Source organism: Psammomys obesus, unplaced genomic scaffold, assembly GCF_907164565.1.
Source record: "Psammomys obesus unplaced genomic scaffold, mPsaObe1.curated_primary_1811, whole genome shotgun sequence".
In the NCBI taxonomy this organism is placed as follows: domain Eukaryota; kingdom Metazoa; phylum Chordata; class Mammalia; order Rodentia; family Muridae; genus Psammomys; species Psammomys obesus.
The window spans coordinates 31,846-50,838 of NW_026596415.1; the positions used below are offsets into that span (position 1 = coordinate 31,846).

Below are 18,993 nucleotides of genomic sequence, written 5' to 3' on the forward strand. Positions count from 1 at the left end.
AAGGGAAGGGAAGGGAAGGGAAGGGAAGGGAAGGGAAGGGAAGGGAAGGGAAAAGGTAGACAGAAAAAGAAGCCATATAGAAAACTGAAAAATATTTTTAAACTAGGTGATTTTCATGTGATGGTTCATGTCCATAATTAATCCCAGTGCTCTATAGTCTGAAGAAAGATAATTATGCTAAGTTCTAGGCCAGCCTGGGCCACAGAGTAATTACCCATCTCAGATACACAAACGAAAATATTTTTTTAATTTTATTTTTTTCTTGTCAGTTACATTTTATTAACTCTGTATCCCAGCAGTGTCCCAATCCCTCATTGCCTCCCAGTCCCTCCCTCCCTCCCTCCTCTCCACCGTGCCCCTTTCCAAGTCCATTGATAAGGGGGACCTCCTCCCCATTCATCTGATCCTGTTTTATCAGGTATCTATCTTCAGGACTGGCTGCAAAGCTCTCCTCTGTGGCCTAACAGGACTGCTCCTCCCGTGGGGGGTGGGGAGGCCAAAGAGCCAGTCATTGAACGAAAATATTTTTAACTCATTGTAAAATACAAGTAACACAGTACTCAGAGGAAAATTCACAGCTTTGAAAGCACTGAGAATCTTTTGACTGATGAAGAATGTAGGCCATGTATCATAATTCTCATGCTGCAGCCACCAGGCTCTGCACCTATGTCTTAAACTCCATTCAAGCCCTCTCCTTTCCCTACTCCTGCAGGTACCCAAAGCCAAGGTACAGGAACTCAAAATCTGGTTGCCATGAGAAAAGCATTTATCCCAAGAGTCTTCTACCTGCAGTGAGTAAGACACTGAGAGGCCCACCAAGCCAGCACTGAGGTTGTGCCGGTAGATGACTGAAAACAGGGCAGCAAACAGCACAATGCAGTTGCCCACACACTCAAGGCGAACAGCAAGCCACCTGTAAGGAGAAGTGTAAAGGAATAATGTAGGAGTGTATCAGACAGACAGATGCCCAGCTTCAAGCTCATGGGGCAGAGCTAGGCCCTTCTGCCAGCTGAGCTAATTTCCCAGCACTTGTAGAGAAAGGCCTTGTTGGTACTGCCCATCCAGGATATGAGAACTAGATGGAGACAAGGAGTGCACCAAGGGTACTCCACTAGACTCTTCATGAGCTTGTCCAGGAACTAATATAGAATTCTCCAGAAACAATTCCCGTCCTGGAACCTCATGTTTTTCTTTAGAAAGACAGACTTTTTCTTAGAAAATCTTTAAAATCAAAAAACAATTCCCTGGAAATTCCTAAGAGGTCATCAACTGTAGAAGGCAATGCTATTTGCAAACAAGAGCCTGAGGCAGGAACAGAGCTCAGGGATGGGTCACTGGCCTGACATGCACAAGGCCGATTTTGAGAGTCACTACAATAAAATAATAGTAATAATTACAAAAAATAAATACATAAAATCAGTCCCTTGGCAAGAGATGGACCTCAACATAAGGAAGAAACAAGCTGCTATTTCCAAGGTTGAGCTCTTGGGACTACTCCTGTCTGCACCCCACAATGGCAAGGTTATGTGGAGACACAAATGTGGTTTCTCATACTTGCACAGTAAGCAAGTATAGCCACCAAGCCATCTCTCCAGCCCCTAGATTACTTTATTTTTGAGACAAGTTCACACTCTATAGCCTAGCTGGCCTGGAATTCATTACATAATCAAGGTCGTTTCAAACTCATGGTAATCTTCCTGCAGACATGTGCCACTATGTTCCTGTGCACTTCGGATGACCCTTCTGTTTCCATTCCTCTCCTAGAAGAAATGGAGGCTGAGGGACTGGGCACTCAGCTGGTTTTCTCTATCCTACTGACCACTGCACCCACCTGTTGGCCACAATGCTGGGGTAGTAGGCCTTCTGATTCTCATCCACTTTCAGGTCACTCTGGCGAATGAAGCGTTCCTGCTCCTCAAAGGCACGGATGACACTGACCCCCAGCAAGGTCTCATTGAAGTGTGAATACACAGGAGAACGGCTGACAGACTCCAGGCGCTTCAGCTGTCGAGAGGAGGCTACATAGAACCTCTGTGCGAGAAACACAGAATCAGTGCCGGGACCTCATCCCATCCTCCTAGGAACCAAAACACTGGGGATTTGCTGCTTATCTGATGAACTATGTCAGTAACAGTAGTCATAGATACATGCATGTATATCCCACCTGCCACCTATAAATATATAGGTGCTTGCTTTTGGATGGAGACGACGAGGCACAAGTGACCTTTGGGTTTATGGCTAAGAAGCAGCAGGAAGGACCTGAGCTAACCTCCAGACTTCCTGTCCTTTCAGAAGCCCTAAATGTTTGGGATTTTCCTTTCCAACAGTTAGCCTTTGTGACTAACACACAATCCTAGCCAGGTCATTGCACTGTCTTAGCTTTTGTTTCTTCTGTACTATAGCAACATTAACGCCATTATGCACAGTGGGCTGTGAGAAACTAGGTAAGAGCCATGGGTTCTGCGTGAGTCTCACACACATACACACGCTGCACATGCCATACACACATATATGTCATCAAGCACTGAACTCCATTAAACCAGAAGGAGCAACTGCCTGTGTCAGTAGCCTCACATGTCTGGCAACTCTACACCCTTCCATTTGCCCATCCTTGTTCTCCTTCAAATTCATAGCTTCTTCTTTCACTAAGCACTATTGCATGCATGTAAGTATATGTATAGACATATATATTCCCAAATACAATCTGTTTGAACACAATTAATGCTGCCTCTATGTATGTTTTCAAGGCTGACTCTTTGGCACTGGACAACCAGTTGGTGTGTTCTTCCTTGGGGGGAGCTAACTCTCCTGTTCCTAGCTTTACTCAGTTGCCTATTGTCTAAGTTAGGGTTACTACTGTTGTGATAAAACACCAAGACAAAAAAAGCACCTGGGGAAGAAAGGGTTTATTTCACTCACAGTTCCATATAACAGTTCATCATTAAAAGGATGAGGGCACACTAGGCAGTGGTGGCACATGCCTTTAATTTCAGCACTCAGGAGGTAGAAGCAGGCAGATCTCTTTGAGTTCCAGCCTGGTCTACAGAATTCCAGGACAGCCAGGGCTGTACAGAGAAACCCTGTCTCAAAAAGCACCAAAACAAAAAAGCAGTGAGGGAAGGAACTCAAGCAGGGCAGGAACCTGGAGGCAGGAGCAGATGTAGGGGCCATGGAAGAGTAATGGTAACTAGCTTGTTCCCCCATGGCTTGCACAGCCTGCTTTCTTTTAGAAACCAGAACTACCCACCTAGGGATGGCACCACTCATAATGAGCTAAACCTTCCTCTGTCAATCACTAAATAAGAAAATGCCCTACAGGCTTGCCTACAGCCTAGTCTTAACGAGACATTTTCTCAATTTAGGTTCCCTCCTCTTAGATGACTTTAACTTGTGTCAGGTTGACATAAAACTAGCCAGCACACCTGTATAGTTCTTTATATATAAGGGTTGAGTCCTTGTAGGCTTTTTTCTATCTCATTAGGCATTTTCAGAGACTGAGAAATTCTTGTCTTCTTCTACCGCTATAGGAGTCACTACTGTCCCTTGCTGATGAAGAGTTTAAGTTAGATTGGATAACTCCATTTTGAAATGAGAAGCCATCTTGACTAGAAGCTGAACTCAGGTACAAGGAAATATCACACACAGAATGTGCACTTGGCAGAAAACAAAGTTAACTCTCCTTGCAACAGCTTCCAGGAAATATCACAGAAGAAATAGTTGGTAGAAAACAGAGACAATCTCCCTGGCAACAATCAATGAGAATCAGTTGGGAAAATTCTCCCCAACGCTCCAAATGTAGTTTAGAAGAATGGCAATTGTGATTATGTGCCTCAGCTAGAGGGTGACCTCGCCCTATGACCTTTACCCAATCCTGTAACACAAAGGCATGAACCCCCTGCTTGTGGTTTTTTCCTTTAAAAACCCTGTTCACCCAGGCTTGGGGTCCCACTCCTCTACTGCTGCGTCAGCGAGACTTGGGTGCTGTGTTCGAACACGTATACAATAAACCCTCATGTATTTACAGTGGAGTCAACTCCTGGTGGTCCCTGGGGGTCTCACAAACTGGGCATAACACTGACTTGGTCTCCACTCCATGTACCTGGCCTACTGCTATCCTGTGCTTGTCATCCTACAGAGAGAAGACCAATATCACTTCCTTTCTGTGTTACCCTCCCAGATATTGGGTCATAACCACATTACCCTTAAGATCTGATTCACTTATCCTTGTAGATAGATGTCTACATCTATCCTGTTCCTGTTCTAGTCAAATGCTGAAAGCAGAAAAATCCTAGTTCCTTTTTTTTCCACCCACTGGAAGCTGCCAGAAGTTAATGAACTGCATTGACTACTTGAAAACCTGGGAGCTTTTTGGCCTCTGTAAGGAAACTAGTGACAACAGGGCCCCAATTCCCAAGGTGCTGATAGGGTCACTGAGAGACAATCACTTGATCCTTGGTGTCCCTCCTGTCCCTTTGTGCTGACTTGGTCCACTGCAGCAGGGCAATAATAAAGATATCTCTCAAAGGGCTGCCCCAGCCAGGCACAGAAAATATCAGTGGTTCCCACCAGGCCATACACAGATGTGGCAGCCTCAGGGCACCATACTGCCAACTCTGAAGTCTGAATCAGCTGCCCCCTGTTCTCCTGCCTGATGTCTTCATAGACCACTCTCCCTATAGACTCTCTTACAGAGAGACCCTCCCCTGACCAGTTCCAATCTTCCAATCTCATTATTGTAAAAATCCAAGCTGATCAGGAATGATCTCAGTTCTAAAAAGAAATTTGTTCTTTTTAATACCAGCAAAGGAACACAAACTACTGCCTGGTCTGAGCACCCTGAGATAAGATAACCACTGCAGGAGTGCATATGCAATCAAGCAAGGCCCATGAACACCAAACAAGTGTGACAACCATGCTCTAGCTAGCTAGATTCTGCATCATTTCAACTTCCACTCAACTTTCTCAAGAAAAGCACTTGTTTTCATTTATTAAATTTTAAATCTTATATAATGATGGTAATGAGCATGTGTGTGTGTGTGTGTGTGTGTGTGTGTGTGTGTGTGTACGAGAGAGAGAGACAGTGTGTGTATGTGTTATGGATATGTGCATACGGTATGTGTGTGCATGCCCAAGCCAGAATCCACACACAGAGGTCAAACAACTTTTGGTAGTCAATTCTCTCCATCTTAGTATAAAATGTGAGAATAGTGTTTGTGTAGCAAAAGCTGAACAAACCCCATCTGCTGAACCATCTCACTGGGCCTGTTTTTAAGATTACAACAAAAACAAAAAAGTATACTGGAAACTCCAAGATGGCGGTATATAGTACGCATTGTATCTGACAAGCAGGTGAGCAGCGTGTAGCCTGGCTGCGGCCAAAATGACACCATCTGTGTTTCCGGATGAAAGGAGGCTCCCCAGAAGTTAGGGGCACACAGTCCCAGACCTCTGTGGATGACTCCCGGGCTCAAGGGACACACAGTAACCCGGTGCCTTCCATCTACCTGAACACAACTCCCGAATACCAGGGACCAACGGCTCTAAACTCTGGAAACCAGATTCCTCCTGCTTCGCAGAGGTCGGCACAGCCTCCAAACACCAGGGACATCATCACCAGCTTCCAGCCGCCCACTACCCATCTCCCTGTGGGAACCAGCCAGACAATAGGAGCATACAAAATCTGGTCCCAAGATGATAAAGCCCAGCAACCACAGAATCTGATTATCTCCCCAGAGAGCAGGAACTGCAAGCAAGCAGCAGCCCACCCTATGTGAGAACCCCAATTGAAACTGAAGCCCCATTTGAGACCCCATTAGAGCCTGACATAGATCTGGACTTACTCCATGACAGGCCTCAGTTCACTGTCAAATGTGCAAGCCTAAGTTCCCATTTCCCAGAAATAGATCAGCATTTACTGGAAAAAACACAGAAAATAGGCATCCAATCAGAGGCCACCTGATCACCTGCCAGACCCTCTGCCAGACCATCTGGTGGGAAAGATAAGGCTGCTTAACTGTTGGGATAGGAATAGCCTCTTTTATGATTGTTATTCTGTCTCATGATTGTCTCATAATAGCCTGTCTCATGATTGTTGACCAGCCCAAAAGTTACCTACATTATACATTTGAATGTTCCAACCATACTAAAGATTACCTAACCCACCCTGAAATTTCCCCTAGTACTTATAAAAGAAGCACGCTGTCTCAATTCGGGGTTCTTTGACATTTTGCTTTGCATAGGCAGGGACCTCAGTACACTGGAGTTCTGCAGAATAAAACGCTCTTTGCTGTTGGCATACTATTTGAGTCTGGGGGGTTTCCTTCAGTGAGCTCTGGACCCTAATACATGCTGACTCCAAAACACCAACAACATGTTTCCCCAGAGAGAGAAGGTGATCCTGGCATTCAAACATGCATGGCCCCAGCACCAGTCAGCCAGGCTAACCAGCCACCCGAGGTTGACTCTGGATTCCAGAGCCTCACAGATCACAGCTCTACCAGCTGCCCTGAACAGATGGACTGAACCTCAAGTTCATACAAGGTAAACACCCACACCCTAATCTCCTTGCCTTATAGGTCCAACTGGGACACAAAGAGAAAAGCTGCAAGCAGCCCACAGAGATCTAGCCCCTAGCAGGGTTTCCCCTCTATTCCTGAAAATCTCATATGGTTCTAGGAATATCCAGCTAACACCAGCAACAAACAGATGGCTAAAGGCCAGAGTAATAACACAATCAACAAAAATGGGGCAATATGGCTCCACCAACCACCACAAACACTGGATAGCCTAATGCAACTGAAACACATAAAAATGACCTTAAAATAAAGGTCATTTTATGTTTATGAAGATGTTAGAGGACTTTAAAGGGGAAATGAATAAATCTCTCAAAGAAATGCAGGAAAATACAATCAAACAAAGAAAGACCTTTAAAGAGGAAATGAATAAATTCCCTTAAAAAAACAGGAAAAATAAAATCAAACACACAGGAAAATACAATCAAACAGGTGAAGGAAATGAATAAAATGGTTCAAAACCTGAAAATAAAAATAGATTCAATAAGAAAACACAAACTGAGAAAATCCTAGAGATGGAAAACTTAAGGTAGAGAACAGGAGCTACAAAGGTAAGTATCACCAACAGAATAAAAGAAATGGAGGAGAAGATCTCAGGCACAGAAGATACAATTGAGGAAATCGATACATCTGTCAAGAAAATATTAAACTGAAAAACATTCTTGACATAAAACATCTAAGAAGCTGAAAAGCAGCAAACCAAGTAATCCAATTAAAAAACGGGGAACAGAGCTAAACAGAATTCTCTGTAGAGGAATATCGAATGGCAGATAAACACTTAAAGAAATGTTCAACCTCATTAGCCATTAGGGAAATGCAAATCAAAACGACCCTGAGATTTCACCTTACACCCATCAGAATGGCCAAGATGAAAAACTCAAGTGACAACACATGCTGGAAAAGTTGTGGAGAAAGAGGAACCCTCCTCCACTGCTGGTGGGAATGTAAACTTGTACAACCACTCTGGAAAGCAATCTGGCGCTTTTTCAGACAACTAGGAATAGAGCTTCCTCAAGACCCAGCCATACTACTCCTAGGCATATATCAAAAAGAGGCTCAAGTACACAATAAGGACATTTGCTCAACCATTGTTTGTAGCAGCTTTATTTGTAATAGCCAGAAGCTGGAAACAGCCCAGATGCCCCTGAACTAAAGAATGGATGCAGAAATTGTGGTACATCTACACAATGGAGTATTACTCAACAGTGAAAAAATAAGGAAATCATGAAATTTGTAGGTAAATGGTGGGACCTGGAAAGGATCATCCTGAGTGAGCTGTCCCAGAAGCAGAAAGACACACATGGTATCTACTCACTCATATAGACATAACATAGGATACACCTACTAAAAACTGTACATCTAAAGAAACTAAGCAAGAGAGAGGACCCTGACTAAAATGCTCAGTCCCCATCCTGAAAGGCAAAGAGGTTGGACATCAGAAGAAGAAAACAGGAATCAACCTAGGAACCTGCCACAGAGGGCCTCTGAAAGCCTCTGCCCTGCAGACTATCAAAGCAGATGCTGAGACTTATGGCCAACTGTTGGGCAGAGTGCATGGAATCTTATGTAAGAAGTAGAAAATAGTAAGAGCTGGAGAGGATGGGAACCACACAAGGAGAGCAATAGAACCAGAAAATTTGAATACAGGGAACTTCCCAAAGACTCATACTCCAACCAAGGACTATTCATGGAGATAACCTAGAACCCCTGCACAGATGTAGCACATGATAATTCAGTGTCCAAGTGGGTTCCATAGTAATGGGAAGAGGGACTGCCTCTGACATAATCTGATTGGCCTGCTCTTTGATCACCTCCCCCTGAGGGGGGAGCAGCCTTACCAGGCCACAGAAGATGACAATGCAGCCACTCCTGATGTGATCTGATAGACTAAGATCAGAAGGAAGGAGAAGGGGACCTCCCCTATCAGTGGACTTGGGGAGGGGCATTCGTGAAGAAGGGGAAGGAGGGTGTGATCGGGAGGGGAGGAGGAAGGGGCTTATGGGGGAATACAAAATGAATAAAGTGTAATTAATAGTAAAAAAAATAAAAAAAATTATTTAATCAAGGCTCTTAAAGAAAAACATCTAAGAAATCAAGGACAAAAGATGAAACCTAAGAATAATTGAAATAGAAGAAAAATAAGACTCCCAGCTTCAAGGACCAGAAAATATTTTTAATAAAATCATAGAAGAAAAATTTTGAACCTAAAGAAATGCCTTTAAATGTACAAGAGGCTTACAAGACATTAAATAGATTAGACCAAAAAGGAAATTCCTCCCACCACATAATAATCAAAACACTAAATGTACAGAGCAAAGAAAAAATATTAAAAGCTACAAAGGAAAATGGTAAAGTAACATACAAAGGCAGACCAATTAGAATCATACCAGACTTCTCAAAAAAGACTATGAAAGCCAGATCAGACAGACCCTATGACAGATATCAGCCCACACTACTACACCCAGCAAAACTTTCAATCACCATACATGGAGAAAACAAGATAGTCCATGACAAAACCAAATTTAAACTATTTATGCACAAACCCAGCCCTTCAGAAGATTTTAGAAGGAAAACTTCAACCCAAAGAGGAACTACACCCCCAAAAATATAGGAGATAAATAACTTCACTGCAATAAAACCAAAAGAAAACATGCACACAAACACTACCACCACCACCATTAAAATAAAAGGAACTAACAACATCAAGGGACTCAACTCTCCAATAAAAAGACTCACTCTAACAGAACAAATATGTAAACAGGATGCAACATTCTGCTGCATTCAAGAAACACACCTCAGCAACAAAGATAGACTCTACCTCAGAGTTAAGGGTTGGAAAAAAGGTTTTTCAAGTAAACAAACAGGCCCAAGGAACAAGTCAGAGTAGCTATCCTAATATCTAATATAATAGACTTTCAACAAAAAAAAAAAATCAAAAGATTTCTGGAAAGTCACTTCATTCTCATCAAAGGAAAAATCTACCAAGAGAACATCTCAATTCTGAACATTGATGCCCCAAATTTAAGGACACCCACATTTGTAAAAGAAACATTATTAAAGCTTAAAACAAATATTGATCTACACATATTTAGTAGTGGGAGCCTTAAACACACCTCTATCACCAAGGGACAGACCATTGACACAGACACTAAATAGAGAAATAATAAAACTAAAAGAGGTTATAAACCAAATGGACTTAATAGATATAGCTACAGAAATTTTCAACCAAATACAAACAAATATACCTTCTTTTCAACACCTCACAGAAGCTTCTCCAAAATCGACCATGTAATCGGACACACAGAAAGCCTCAACCAGTACAAGAAAATCAAATTAATCAATTGTATCTTATCAGATCACCATGGCTTAAAGCAGGATTTCAACAACAATAGGAAAAAAAAAAAAACAAAAAACAAAAACCCTATACACTCATGGAAACTAAACAACTCCCTACTCAATGACCATTGGGTCAGGAATGAAATAAAGAAATTACAAACATCCTAAAATTAAATGAAAATTAAGACACAACATACCCAAACTTATGAGACACATGAAAGCAGTGCTAAGAAGAAAGTTCACAGCACTGAGTGCCTTCATAAATTAAAGAAATTACATCATAGCAACTTAACAGCTCACCTGAAAGCTCTAATAAAAAAGAAAGCAAATATACCTAAAGGAGTAAAATCAAATTCAGGGATGAAATCAATTAATTAGAAACAAAGAATCAATGAAACTAAGAGATGGTTCTTTGAGAAAATCAACGAGAGACAAACCCTTAGCCAAACTAACTAAAAGGCAGAGAGATAGTATCCAAATTAATAAAATCAGAAATTAAAAGGGAGACATAACAACAGATACTGACAAAATTGAAGGAATCTTGTACTCAAGATTGGATAATCTAAATGAAATAGACAATTTTTCTTACTACATTCTACCTACCAAAGTTAAACCAAGATCAGGTAAACAAGTTAAATAGTCCTATAATCCCTAATGAAAAGAAACAGTCATTAAAAGTTTCCCATCCAAAAAAAAAAAAAAAAAAAAAAAAAAGCCCAGGACCAGTGCAGAATTCTACCAGACTTTCAAAGAGCTAATACCAATACTCCTCAAATTCTTCCACAAAACAGAAATAGAGGGAACATTGCCAAGCTCATTCTATGATGCCACAGTAACCCTGATACCTAAACCACACAAAGACCCAACAAAGAAAGAGAATTTCAGACCAATTTCCCATATGAACATTGATGTAAAAATGTTCAATAAAATATTCGCAAGCCGAATCCAAGAACACATCAAAAATATCATCCACCATGATCAAGTAGGCTTCATCCTAGGCATGCAGGGATGGCTCAATATATGAAAAGTCATCAATATAATCCACCATATAAAGAAACTGAACAAAAACCCCACTTGATCATCTTATTAGATGCTGAAAATACATTTGACAAAATGCAACACCCCTTCATGATAAAAGTCTTGGAAAGACTAGGGATACAAGGCACATATCTAAACATAATAAAGGGAATATTCAGCAAGCCTATCGAGAAACTTAGAGCAATTCCACTGAAATCAGGGACAAGACAAGACTGTCCACATTGGTATCTCTTCAATATAGTACTTAAAGTCCTAGCCAGAGCAAAAAGACAACTAAGGGAAATCAAAGGGATTCAAATTGGAAAGGAAGAAGTCAAAATATCGCTATTTGCACGAGGTGATAGTATACAAGTGATCCCAACAACTCTATCAGAGAACTCCCAATAGTATACATAAGCGATCCCAAAAATTCTACTACAGAACTCCTATAGATGATAAACACCTTCAGCAAAACGGCTGGATACAAATTAATTCAAAAAAAAAAAAAAAGGAAAAAGAAAAATCAGTACCTCTCCTTTATACAAATAATATAACAGGCTGAAGAAATTAGGGAAACCAGATCCTTTACAATAGCTAGAAAAAATATAAAGTATCTTGATGTTACTGTAACCAAGCAAATCAAAGAACTGTATGACAAGAACTTCAAGTCTCTGAAAAAAGAAATTGAAGATATCAGAAGATGGAATCTCCCATGCTCATGGATTGGTAGGATTAACATAGTAAAAATGTCCATCTTCCCAAAAGCAATCTACAGATTCAATGCAATCCCTATCAAAATACCAACACAATTCTTCATGGACCTCGAAAGAACCATTCTCAACTTCATATGGGAAAAAAAAAAACATAAAAAAATAGCTAAATAATTCTATACAATAAAAAAATCTTCTGGAGACATCTCTATCCCTGATTTTTTTTTTTTTTTTTGCTGTTTTCTTTTTTTATTACATTTTTACTTTTTATTTTAATTACAGTTTATTCACTTTTTATCCCAGCTGTAGCCCCCTCCCTCATTCCCTCCCAACCCCACCCTCCTTCATCTCCTCCCTGCCCCTTTCCAAGTCCACTGAAAGAGGAGGACTTCCTCCCCTTCCATCTGACCCTAGCTTATCAGGTCTCATCAGGACTGGCTGCATTGTCCTCCTCTGTGGCCTGGCAAGGCTGCTCCCCGCCTCAGGGGGAGGTGGTCAAAGAGCCAGCCACTGAGTTCATGTCAGAGACAGCCCCTGTTCCCCTTATTAGGGTACCCACTTGGATACTGAGCTGCCATGGCAACATCTGAGCAGGGGTTCTAGGTTATATCCATGAATGATCCTTTGTTAGAGTATCAGTCTCAGAAAAGACCCCTGTGCCCAGATTTTTTGGTTCTGTTGCTCTCCTTGTGGAGCTCCTGTCCTCTCAAGGTCTTAATATCTTCCCCTTCTTTCCTAAGATTTGCTGCACTCTGCCCAAAGTTTGGTTATGAGTATCAGCATCTGCTTTGATACCCTGCTGGGTAGAGTCTTTCAGAGGCCCTCTGTGGTAGACTCCTGTCCTATTTCCTGTTTTCTCCTTCTTCCAATGTCCATCCCTTTTGTCTTTCTGAGTGAGGATTGATCATCTTACCCAGGGTCCTCCTTCTTGCTTAGCTTCTTTAGGTGTACAGATTTTTGTAGGTTTAGCCTATATTATACGTCTAGTATCCACTTATAAGTGAGTATATACCTTGTGTGTCTTTCTGCTTCTGGGATACCTCACTCAGGATGATCTTTTCTAGATCCCACCATTTACATTTCATGATTTCTTTGTTTTTAATTGCTGAGTAGTAAGTCCACTGATTGTGTAAATGTACCACAATTTCTGTATCCATACTTCCGTTAAGGGACATCTGGATTGTTTCCAGGTTCTGGCTATTACAAATAAAGCTGCTATGAACATGACTGAACAAATGTCCTTGTTGTGTACTTGAGCATATTTTGGATAAATTGAAGAAAATATTAGAAGATGGAAAGATCGCCTATGCTCATGGATTGGTAGGATTAACATAGTAAAAATGTCCATCTTCCCAAAAGCAATCTACAGATTCAATGCAATCCCCATCAAAATATCAACATAATTCTTCATGGACCTCAAAAGAACCATTCTCAACTTTATATAGAAAACAAACAAACAAACAAAAAAACAAAATAGCTAAACAATTCTATACAATAAAAAATCTTCTGGAGGTATCCCTGATTTTAAGCTGTACTATAGTAATAAAAACTACATGGTACTGGCATAGAAACACACTAGTTGATCAACAGAATCGAGTTGAAGATCCAGAATGAACCCACACACCTATGGACACTCAATTTTTGACAAGGGAGCCAAAGCCATACAATGGAAAAAAGACAGCATCTTTAACAAATGGTATTGGTCAAACTGGAGGTAGAAGAATGCAAATAGATCCATATTTATCACCCTGCACAAAACACAAGTCCAAGTAGATCAAAGACCTCAATCTAACACCAGATACACTATATCTCTTAGAAGGCAAAGTGGGAAGAACCTTGAACTCATTGGCAGAAGAGACAACTTCCTGAACAGAATACCAACAGCTCAGGCTCTAATATCAACAATCAATAAATGGAACATCATGAAATTGAAAATAACACTATCAAAAGAACGAAATGGCACTCTACAGATTGGGAAAAGATCTTCATCAACCCTACATCTGACAAATATATCTAAACTATATCTAAATATATTAAAAACTCAAGGAACGAGGGAGGGGCTACAGCTGGGATACAAAGTGAATAAACTATAATTAATATTAAAAAAAAAACTGGAGAAAAATCCAGCAGAGGTGACCTGGGTGCGGGTTTCAGACTCCACTGTCCCCTCTCCCGAGTTGGTCTGTGGAGCACCAGAGTGCATTAGGCTTGGAGATCTTCCTGCCTGCTCCCCATCTGCCTGTCCCACCTGGAACACAGACAACGAGCCCAGTGGAGGTGAGCCAGGTGAGCAGGCCCAAAGCCCCATTGTCCACCATCTTGAGGAGGCCTGTGGAGCACCAGCACAGCATTCAGCTTAAAGATCTCTCTGCCTCCTTCCTCTCTGCATGGTACACCTGAGACACAGACAGTGATCCCAATGGAGGTAAGCTGGGCACAGGACTCAAGCCCCATTGTCCTCCATCCCTAGTAGGCCTATAAGGCATCAGAGCAGCATTAGGCTTGAAGATCTTTCGGCCTGCTCCCCATGAGCTTGGCATACCTGTGATACAGACAGGTAACATCAGAGACAACCAGATGGCTAGAGGATAGCAAAAGAACACAATCAACAAAACTCAGGGCCATGTGACTCCACCAAAGACCAGTGGTCCTACCACAACAAGCCCTGGAAATACTATCAAACCTGAAGCACAAGAAAAAGATTTTAAATCTGAGGTTATGAAAATGATAGAGGCTTTTAAAAAGAAAAATAATGCTTTCAAAAAACAAACAAAAAAAAAAAAGAAAAAGAAAAATACAATCAAACAGGTAAAAGAATTGAGTAAATCCCTTAAGGAAATATAGGAAAATACAATCAAACAGGAGAAGAAAATGAATAAAACTGTTCAAGAACGAAAAATAGAACTAGCAACAATAAAGAAAACACAATCTGAGGCAACACTGGAGACAGAAAACCTAGGGAAGAGAACAGGAACTACAGAAACAAGCATCACCAACAGAATACAAGAGATGGAAGACAGAATCTCAGGTGTAGAAAACACGATTGAAGGAATCAATACATCAGTCAAAAAAAATGTTAAATCTAAAAAGCTCCTGACACACAAGAAATCTGGGACCTCCTGCCTATAAGAAGTACAGGGATAAGGAGGGAACAAAGATTGAGGGAAAGTCCAACCAACAATTGGCCCAACCTGAAATCTATCCCACAGTAGAGAGACAGCCCTGACACTATCAATGATACTCTGCTATTCTTACAGACAGAAGCCTAACTTGACGGTCATTTGGCAGTCCAGCCAGCAGTGGATCAAGACAGATGCTGGGACTTGCAACCAAGCATGGGGCAGACCACCAGGGATCCTGTGGAAGTGTTAGGGAAAAATGGGAGAACGTAGAGGGGACAGAAACCTCACAAGAAGACCAACAGAGGCAACTACCCTAGTCCCATAGGGGCTTATAGAAACTGATAAAGAACATTTATGGTCTGAATATAGGTTCCCCTGCACATATGTGGCTGATGGGCAGCTTGGTCTTCATATGGGGCACCTGGCAAGTAGAGGATGGGGCAGTTTCTAACATGAACTCTATTGCCTACTTTTGGATCACTTCCCCCTGGCAGTAATGCCTTGTCTAGCTTCAAAGAATGAGGATATGCTCAGTCTTGATGTGACTTGATGTTCTGGGGAGGGTTGATACAGGGGGAGGGGGGCTCCCCTTTTCTGGAAGAAAAGGGAGAGGGAGGAGGTGAATGGGGGACTGGGAGGAGAGGAGGGAGGAGGCACCCTTGGGATGGAAAAAAGTAAAAACCAGTCTTAAAAAAAAAGCTCCTCAGTTCATGTCAGAGGCAGTCCCTGTTCTCATTACTATGGAACCCACTTGGACACTGAACTGCCATGGGCTACATCTGTGCAAGGGGTTCTAGGTTATCTCCACGCATGGTACTTGGTTAGAGTATGAGTCTCAGGAAAGACCCCTGTGTTCAGATTTTTTGGTTCTGTTGCTCCCCTGTGGACCTCCTGTCCTCTCCAGATCTTACTATTTCCCACTTCTTTCATAAGATTCCATGCACTCTGCCCAAAGTTTGGCCATAAGTCTCAGCATCTGCTTTGATAGCCTGAAGGGCAGAGCCTTTCAGAGGCCCTCTGTGGGAGGTGGGAGGCTCCTAACTTGTTTCCTGTTTTCTTCTTCTAATGTCCATCCTCTTTGCCTTTCGGGATGGGGATTGAGCATTTTAGCCAGAGTCCTCCCTCTAGATTAGTTTCTTTAGGTGTACCGATTTTAGTAGGTTTATCCTATATGTCTATATGAGTGAGTATATACCGTGTGTGTCTTTCTGCTTCTGGGATAGCTCACTCAGGATGATCCTTTCCAGTTCCCCTGAGGGGGGAGCAGCCTTACCAGGCCACAGAGGAAGACAATGCAGCCACTCCTAATGAGACCTAACAGACTAGGATCAGAAGGAGGAAAAAGAAACCCTCCCCTACCAGTGGACTTGAGAAGAGGGTAGGAAGGGAGGGGTTGGGAGGGGAGGAGGGAGGGAAGTAGAAGGGGGATACAAAGTAAATAAACTGTAATTAAAAATAAAATAAAAGGAAAAAAAAAGAATGAGAAGTAAATAAATGAATGAATAAATAAATAAACAAACAAACAAACAAAGAGCTCCTGACAAAAACATTCAAGAAATCTGGAACACTATGAAAACACCAAATCTAGAAACAAGAATATAAGAAGAAGAAGAATCCCAGCTCCAAGGCCCAGAAAATATTTTCACAAAATCAAAGAAGAAAGCTTCTTCAACCTAAAGAGAAAAAATGCTTGTAAGCTCTATAAGCCAACATGCTCAGGCTCTAAAATTAAAAATTAATAAATGGGACCTCATGAAACTGAAAAGCTTCTGTAAAGCAAAGGACACTGTCAACAGGACAAAATGACAGTTTGCAGATTGGGAAAAGATCTTCACCAACCCTACATTTGACAGAGGGCTAATATCCAAATATATAAAGACCTCAAGAAATTAAACACCAACAAACCAAACAATCCAATTAAAAAATAGAGTACAGAGCTAAATAAAGAATTCTCAACAAAGGAATATCAAATGGTAGAGAAACACTTAAATGCTCAATGTCCTTAGTCAACAGGAAAGTACAAATGAAAATGACTCTAAGATTTCATCTCATACCAGTCAGAATAGCTAAGATCAAAATCTCAAATAACAGCTCATGCTGTCGAGGATGTGCAGAAAGTGGAACACTGCTCCATTGCTGATGGGAGTGCAAACTTGTACAACCAGTTTGGGAATCAATCTTGTACTTTCTCAGAACACTGGGAATAGCTCTTCCTCATGATCCAGCTATACCACTCCTGGGCATATACCCAAAAGACACTCTACCATACAACATGGACACTCACTCAACTATGTTCATATCAGCTTTATTTGTAATAGCCAGAATCTGGAAACAACCTAGATGTCCTTCAACTGAAGAATAGATAAAGAAACTGTGGCACATTTACACAATGAAATACTACTCAGCAATTAAAAACAAAGAAATCATGAAATTTGCATGCAAATCAATAAAACTAGAAAAGATCATTTTGAGTGAAACAACCCAGACCCAGAAAGACACACATGGTATGTACTCACTTATAAGTAGATTTTAGCCACATAGTACAGGATAACCATAGAACAACTCACCCAAAGAAGACAAGAAACAAAGAGGATCCAAGAGAGGATGCATACATCTCACTTGGAAGGGGAAATAGAATATTCAGAAGTAATGTTTGAAGAGAAGGAACAAGGTAGGAGAGGGGATGCAGAGAAATATGACTGTGAAGATCAGACCTGGGAAAAGCAAGGGCAAGTAGACAGCAGGCCTGCAGAAAAAAAGAGAAACTGAGGGTGGGGGCATCTTTGTGACAAGCTGGAGACCTAAGTCAGGGTAAGTTCCTGGGAGGACATGAGGAAGATTCAAGCAAAGATTCCTAGTAGCAGAGGCCATAGAGATGGAAGAGGACACTTTCTAACTAGACTAGTGTCCTAGTAGTGGGAGAGTGTGGAGAGCCGCTTGGGCATGCCCGGGAAAAAACGCCATTACAAGATGGCACCGACATCTGGCTCTGGCCCTGGAAGACAAGTAATATTACGCATGCGCAAGGGCAAAAGCACGCCAAGTCTTGGCCCCGCCCAGGGCGTTTTGTGAGGTAATGAGTAAGCAGCCAATCATAGACCACACGCCGCCTCAAGGAGTATATAAGCAGTGCCATTCCTGGGCTCAGGGTCTTCCTCTCTCATCGCTTGACTGCAATAAAGCTTGCTGCAGAAGAATCCTGTTGTCCGTGTGTGTGCGTTCTTGCTGGCGAGACGACCACTCGGGTTGCAACAACTGGTGCCGAAACCCGGGATGCCGGGAGACCGATCATCTTCGGCGCGGAGGAGACCCCCCACTGTGGGAAGGATTCAGAACTGCAGCCTCAGGTGAGCTCTGAGAGACATGTTCCTTGAACCCCTTGTGGCTTTTGGGGTAGTTCTTTTGGCTCTTCTTTTGTTTTGTGTGGGCGGATATATTTACTTTCGATTCGGCTGTTAAAAGTGCTTTTGGCTGTAAAAGACATAAGTCGGATGTAGATAAGCCGCAGTCTTTGCCTGTGCGTAAATTCTCCTGCAGATAAAGGAGCATCATGGGAGCCTCTCACTCTACAGTGAAGGCATTGCAACTCTTATTGAAGGAACACAACCTCACCATTAAAAAGAGATACTTGGAGGGCTTTGTTGAGGAGATTGACCGAGTTGCTCCCTGGTTTGCTGTCTCCGGAAATCTAACACTCGCAGCCTGGGATAAATTAAAGATTGATTTAGATCGAGAAAAGGGGCAGGATAAGCTGAGAGCTGGTATTATTCCCTTATGGAAATTGGTCCGGTCCTACTTACGGGACTCTAATTGCCGCCACGCTATTTTGGAAGGAGAAGCTATTTTAGGGGAACATTTTAGGACAGCATGTCAGAAACAGAGCGAAGTGAACGGTTAGGGGCCCGAAAGAAAAAGCAAAAGGATAAGCAATCAAACCCCTCCAAGGAGGAGCAAGATAAGGGAAAGGACGCCCTGGGAGAGAAAGATAGAGAAGAGTTTCTTATTAAACCAAACAAAAGGGGGAAGGAGCCGTTGTATCCATTAAAGGAACTGGAGGCTTTGGGGCTTTCCAGTTCTGATTTGGAAGGGCTTTCCAACCCTCAGAGGAGGAGGATCTAGAAGAGGAAGCGGCTCGCTATGAGAAAGAAAGGTACCACCCAGATGAGCGGCCGCCCGGGAAAAATCTGAAACAAAGAAAAATAGGAAGCCGAGGTACTGTTTCCTCTCGGCCTGATG

The 18,993-nt window shown here is 42.0% G+C and overlaps 1 protein-coding gene across 3 annotated transcripts in view; it reads right to left on the reverse strand.

The window, feature by feature from the left end:
* Abcc1 (ATP binding cassette subfamily C member 1) overlaps window positions 1–18,993 on the reverse strand; it is a 128,338-nt gene that overhangs the window by 8,424 nt on the left and 100,921 nt on the right. For all 3 annotated transcript variants that reach the window (XM_055597749.1, XM_055597748.1, XM_055597751.1), the window contains exons 24-25: window positions 1,832–2,031; window positions 787–913 (exon numbers count right to left, since the gene is read on the reverse strand). In XM_055597749.1, the coding sequence (XP_055453724.1) occupies window positions 787–913; window positions 1,832–2,031 (327 nt within the window). The remainder of the gene's footprint in view (window positions 1–786; window positions 914–1,831; window positions 2,032–18,993) is intronic.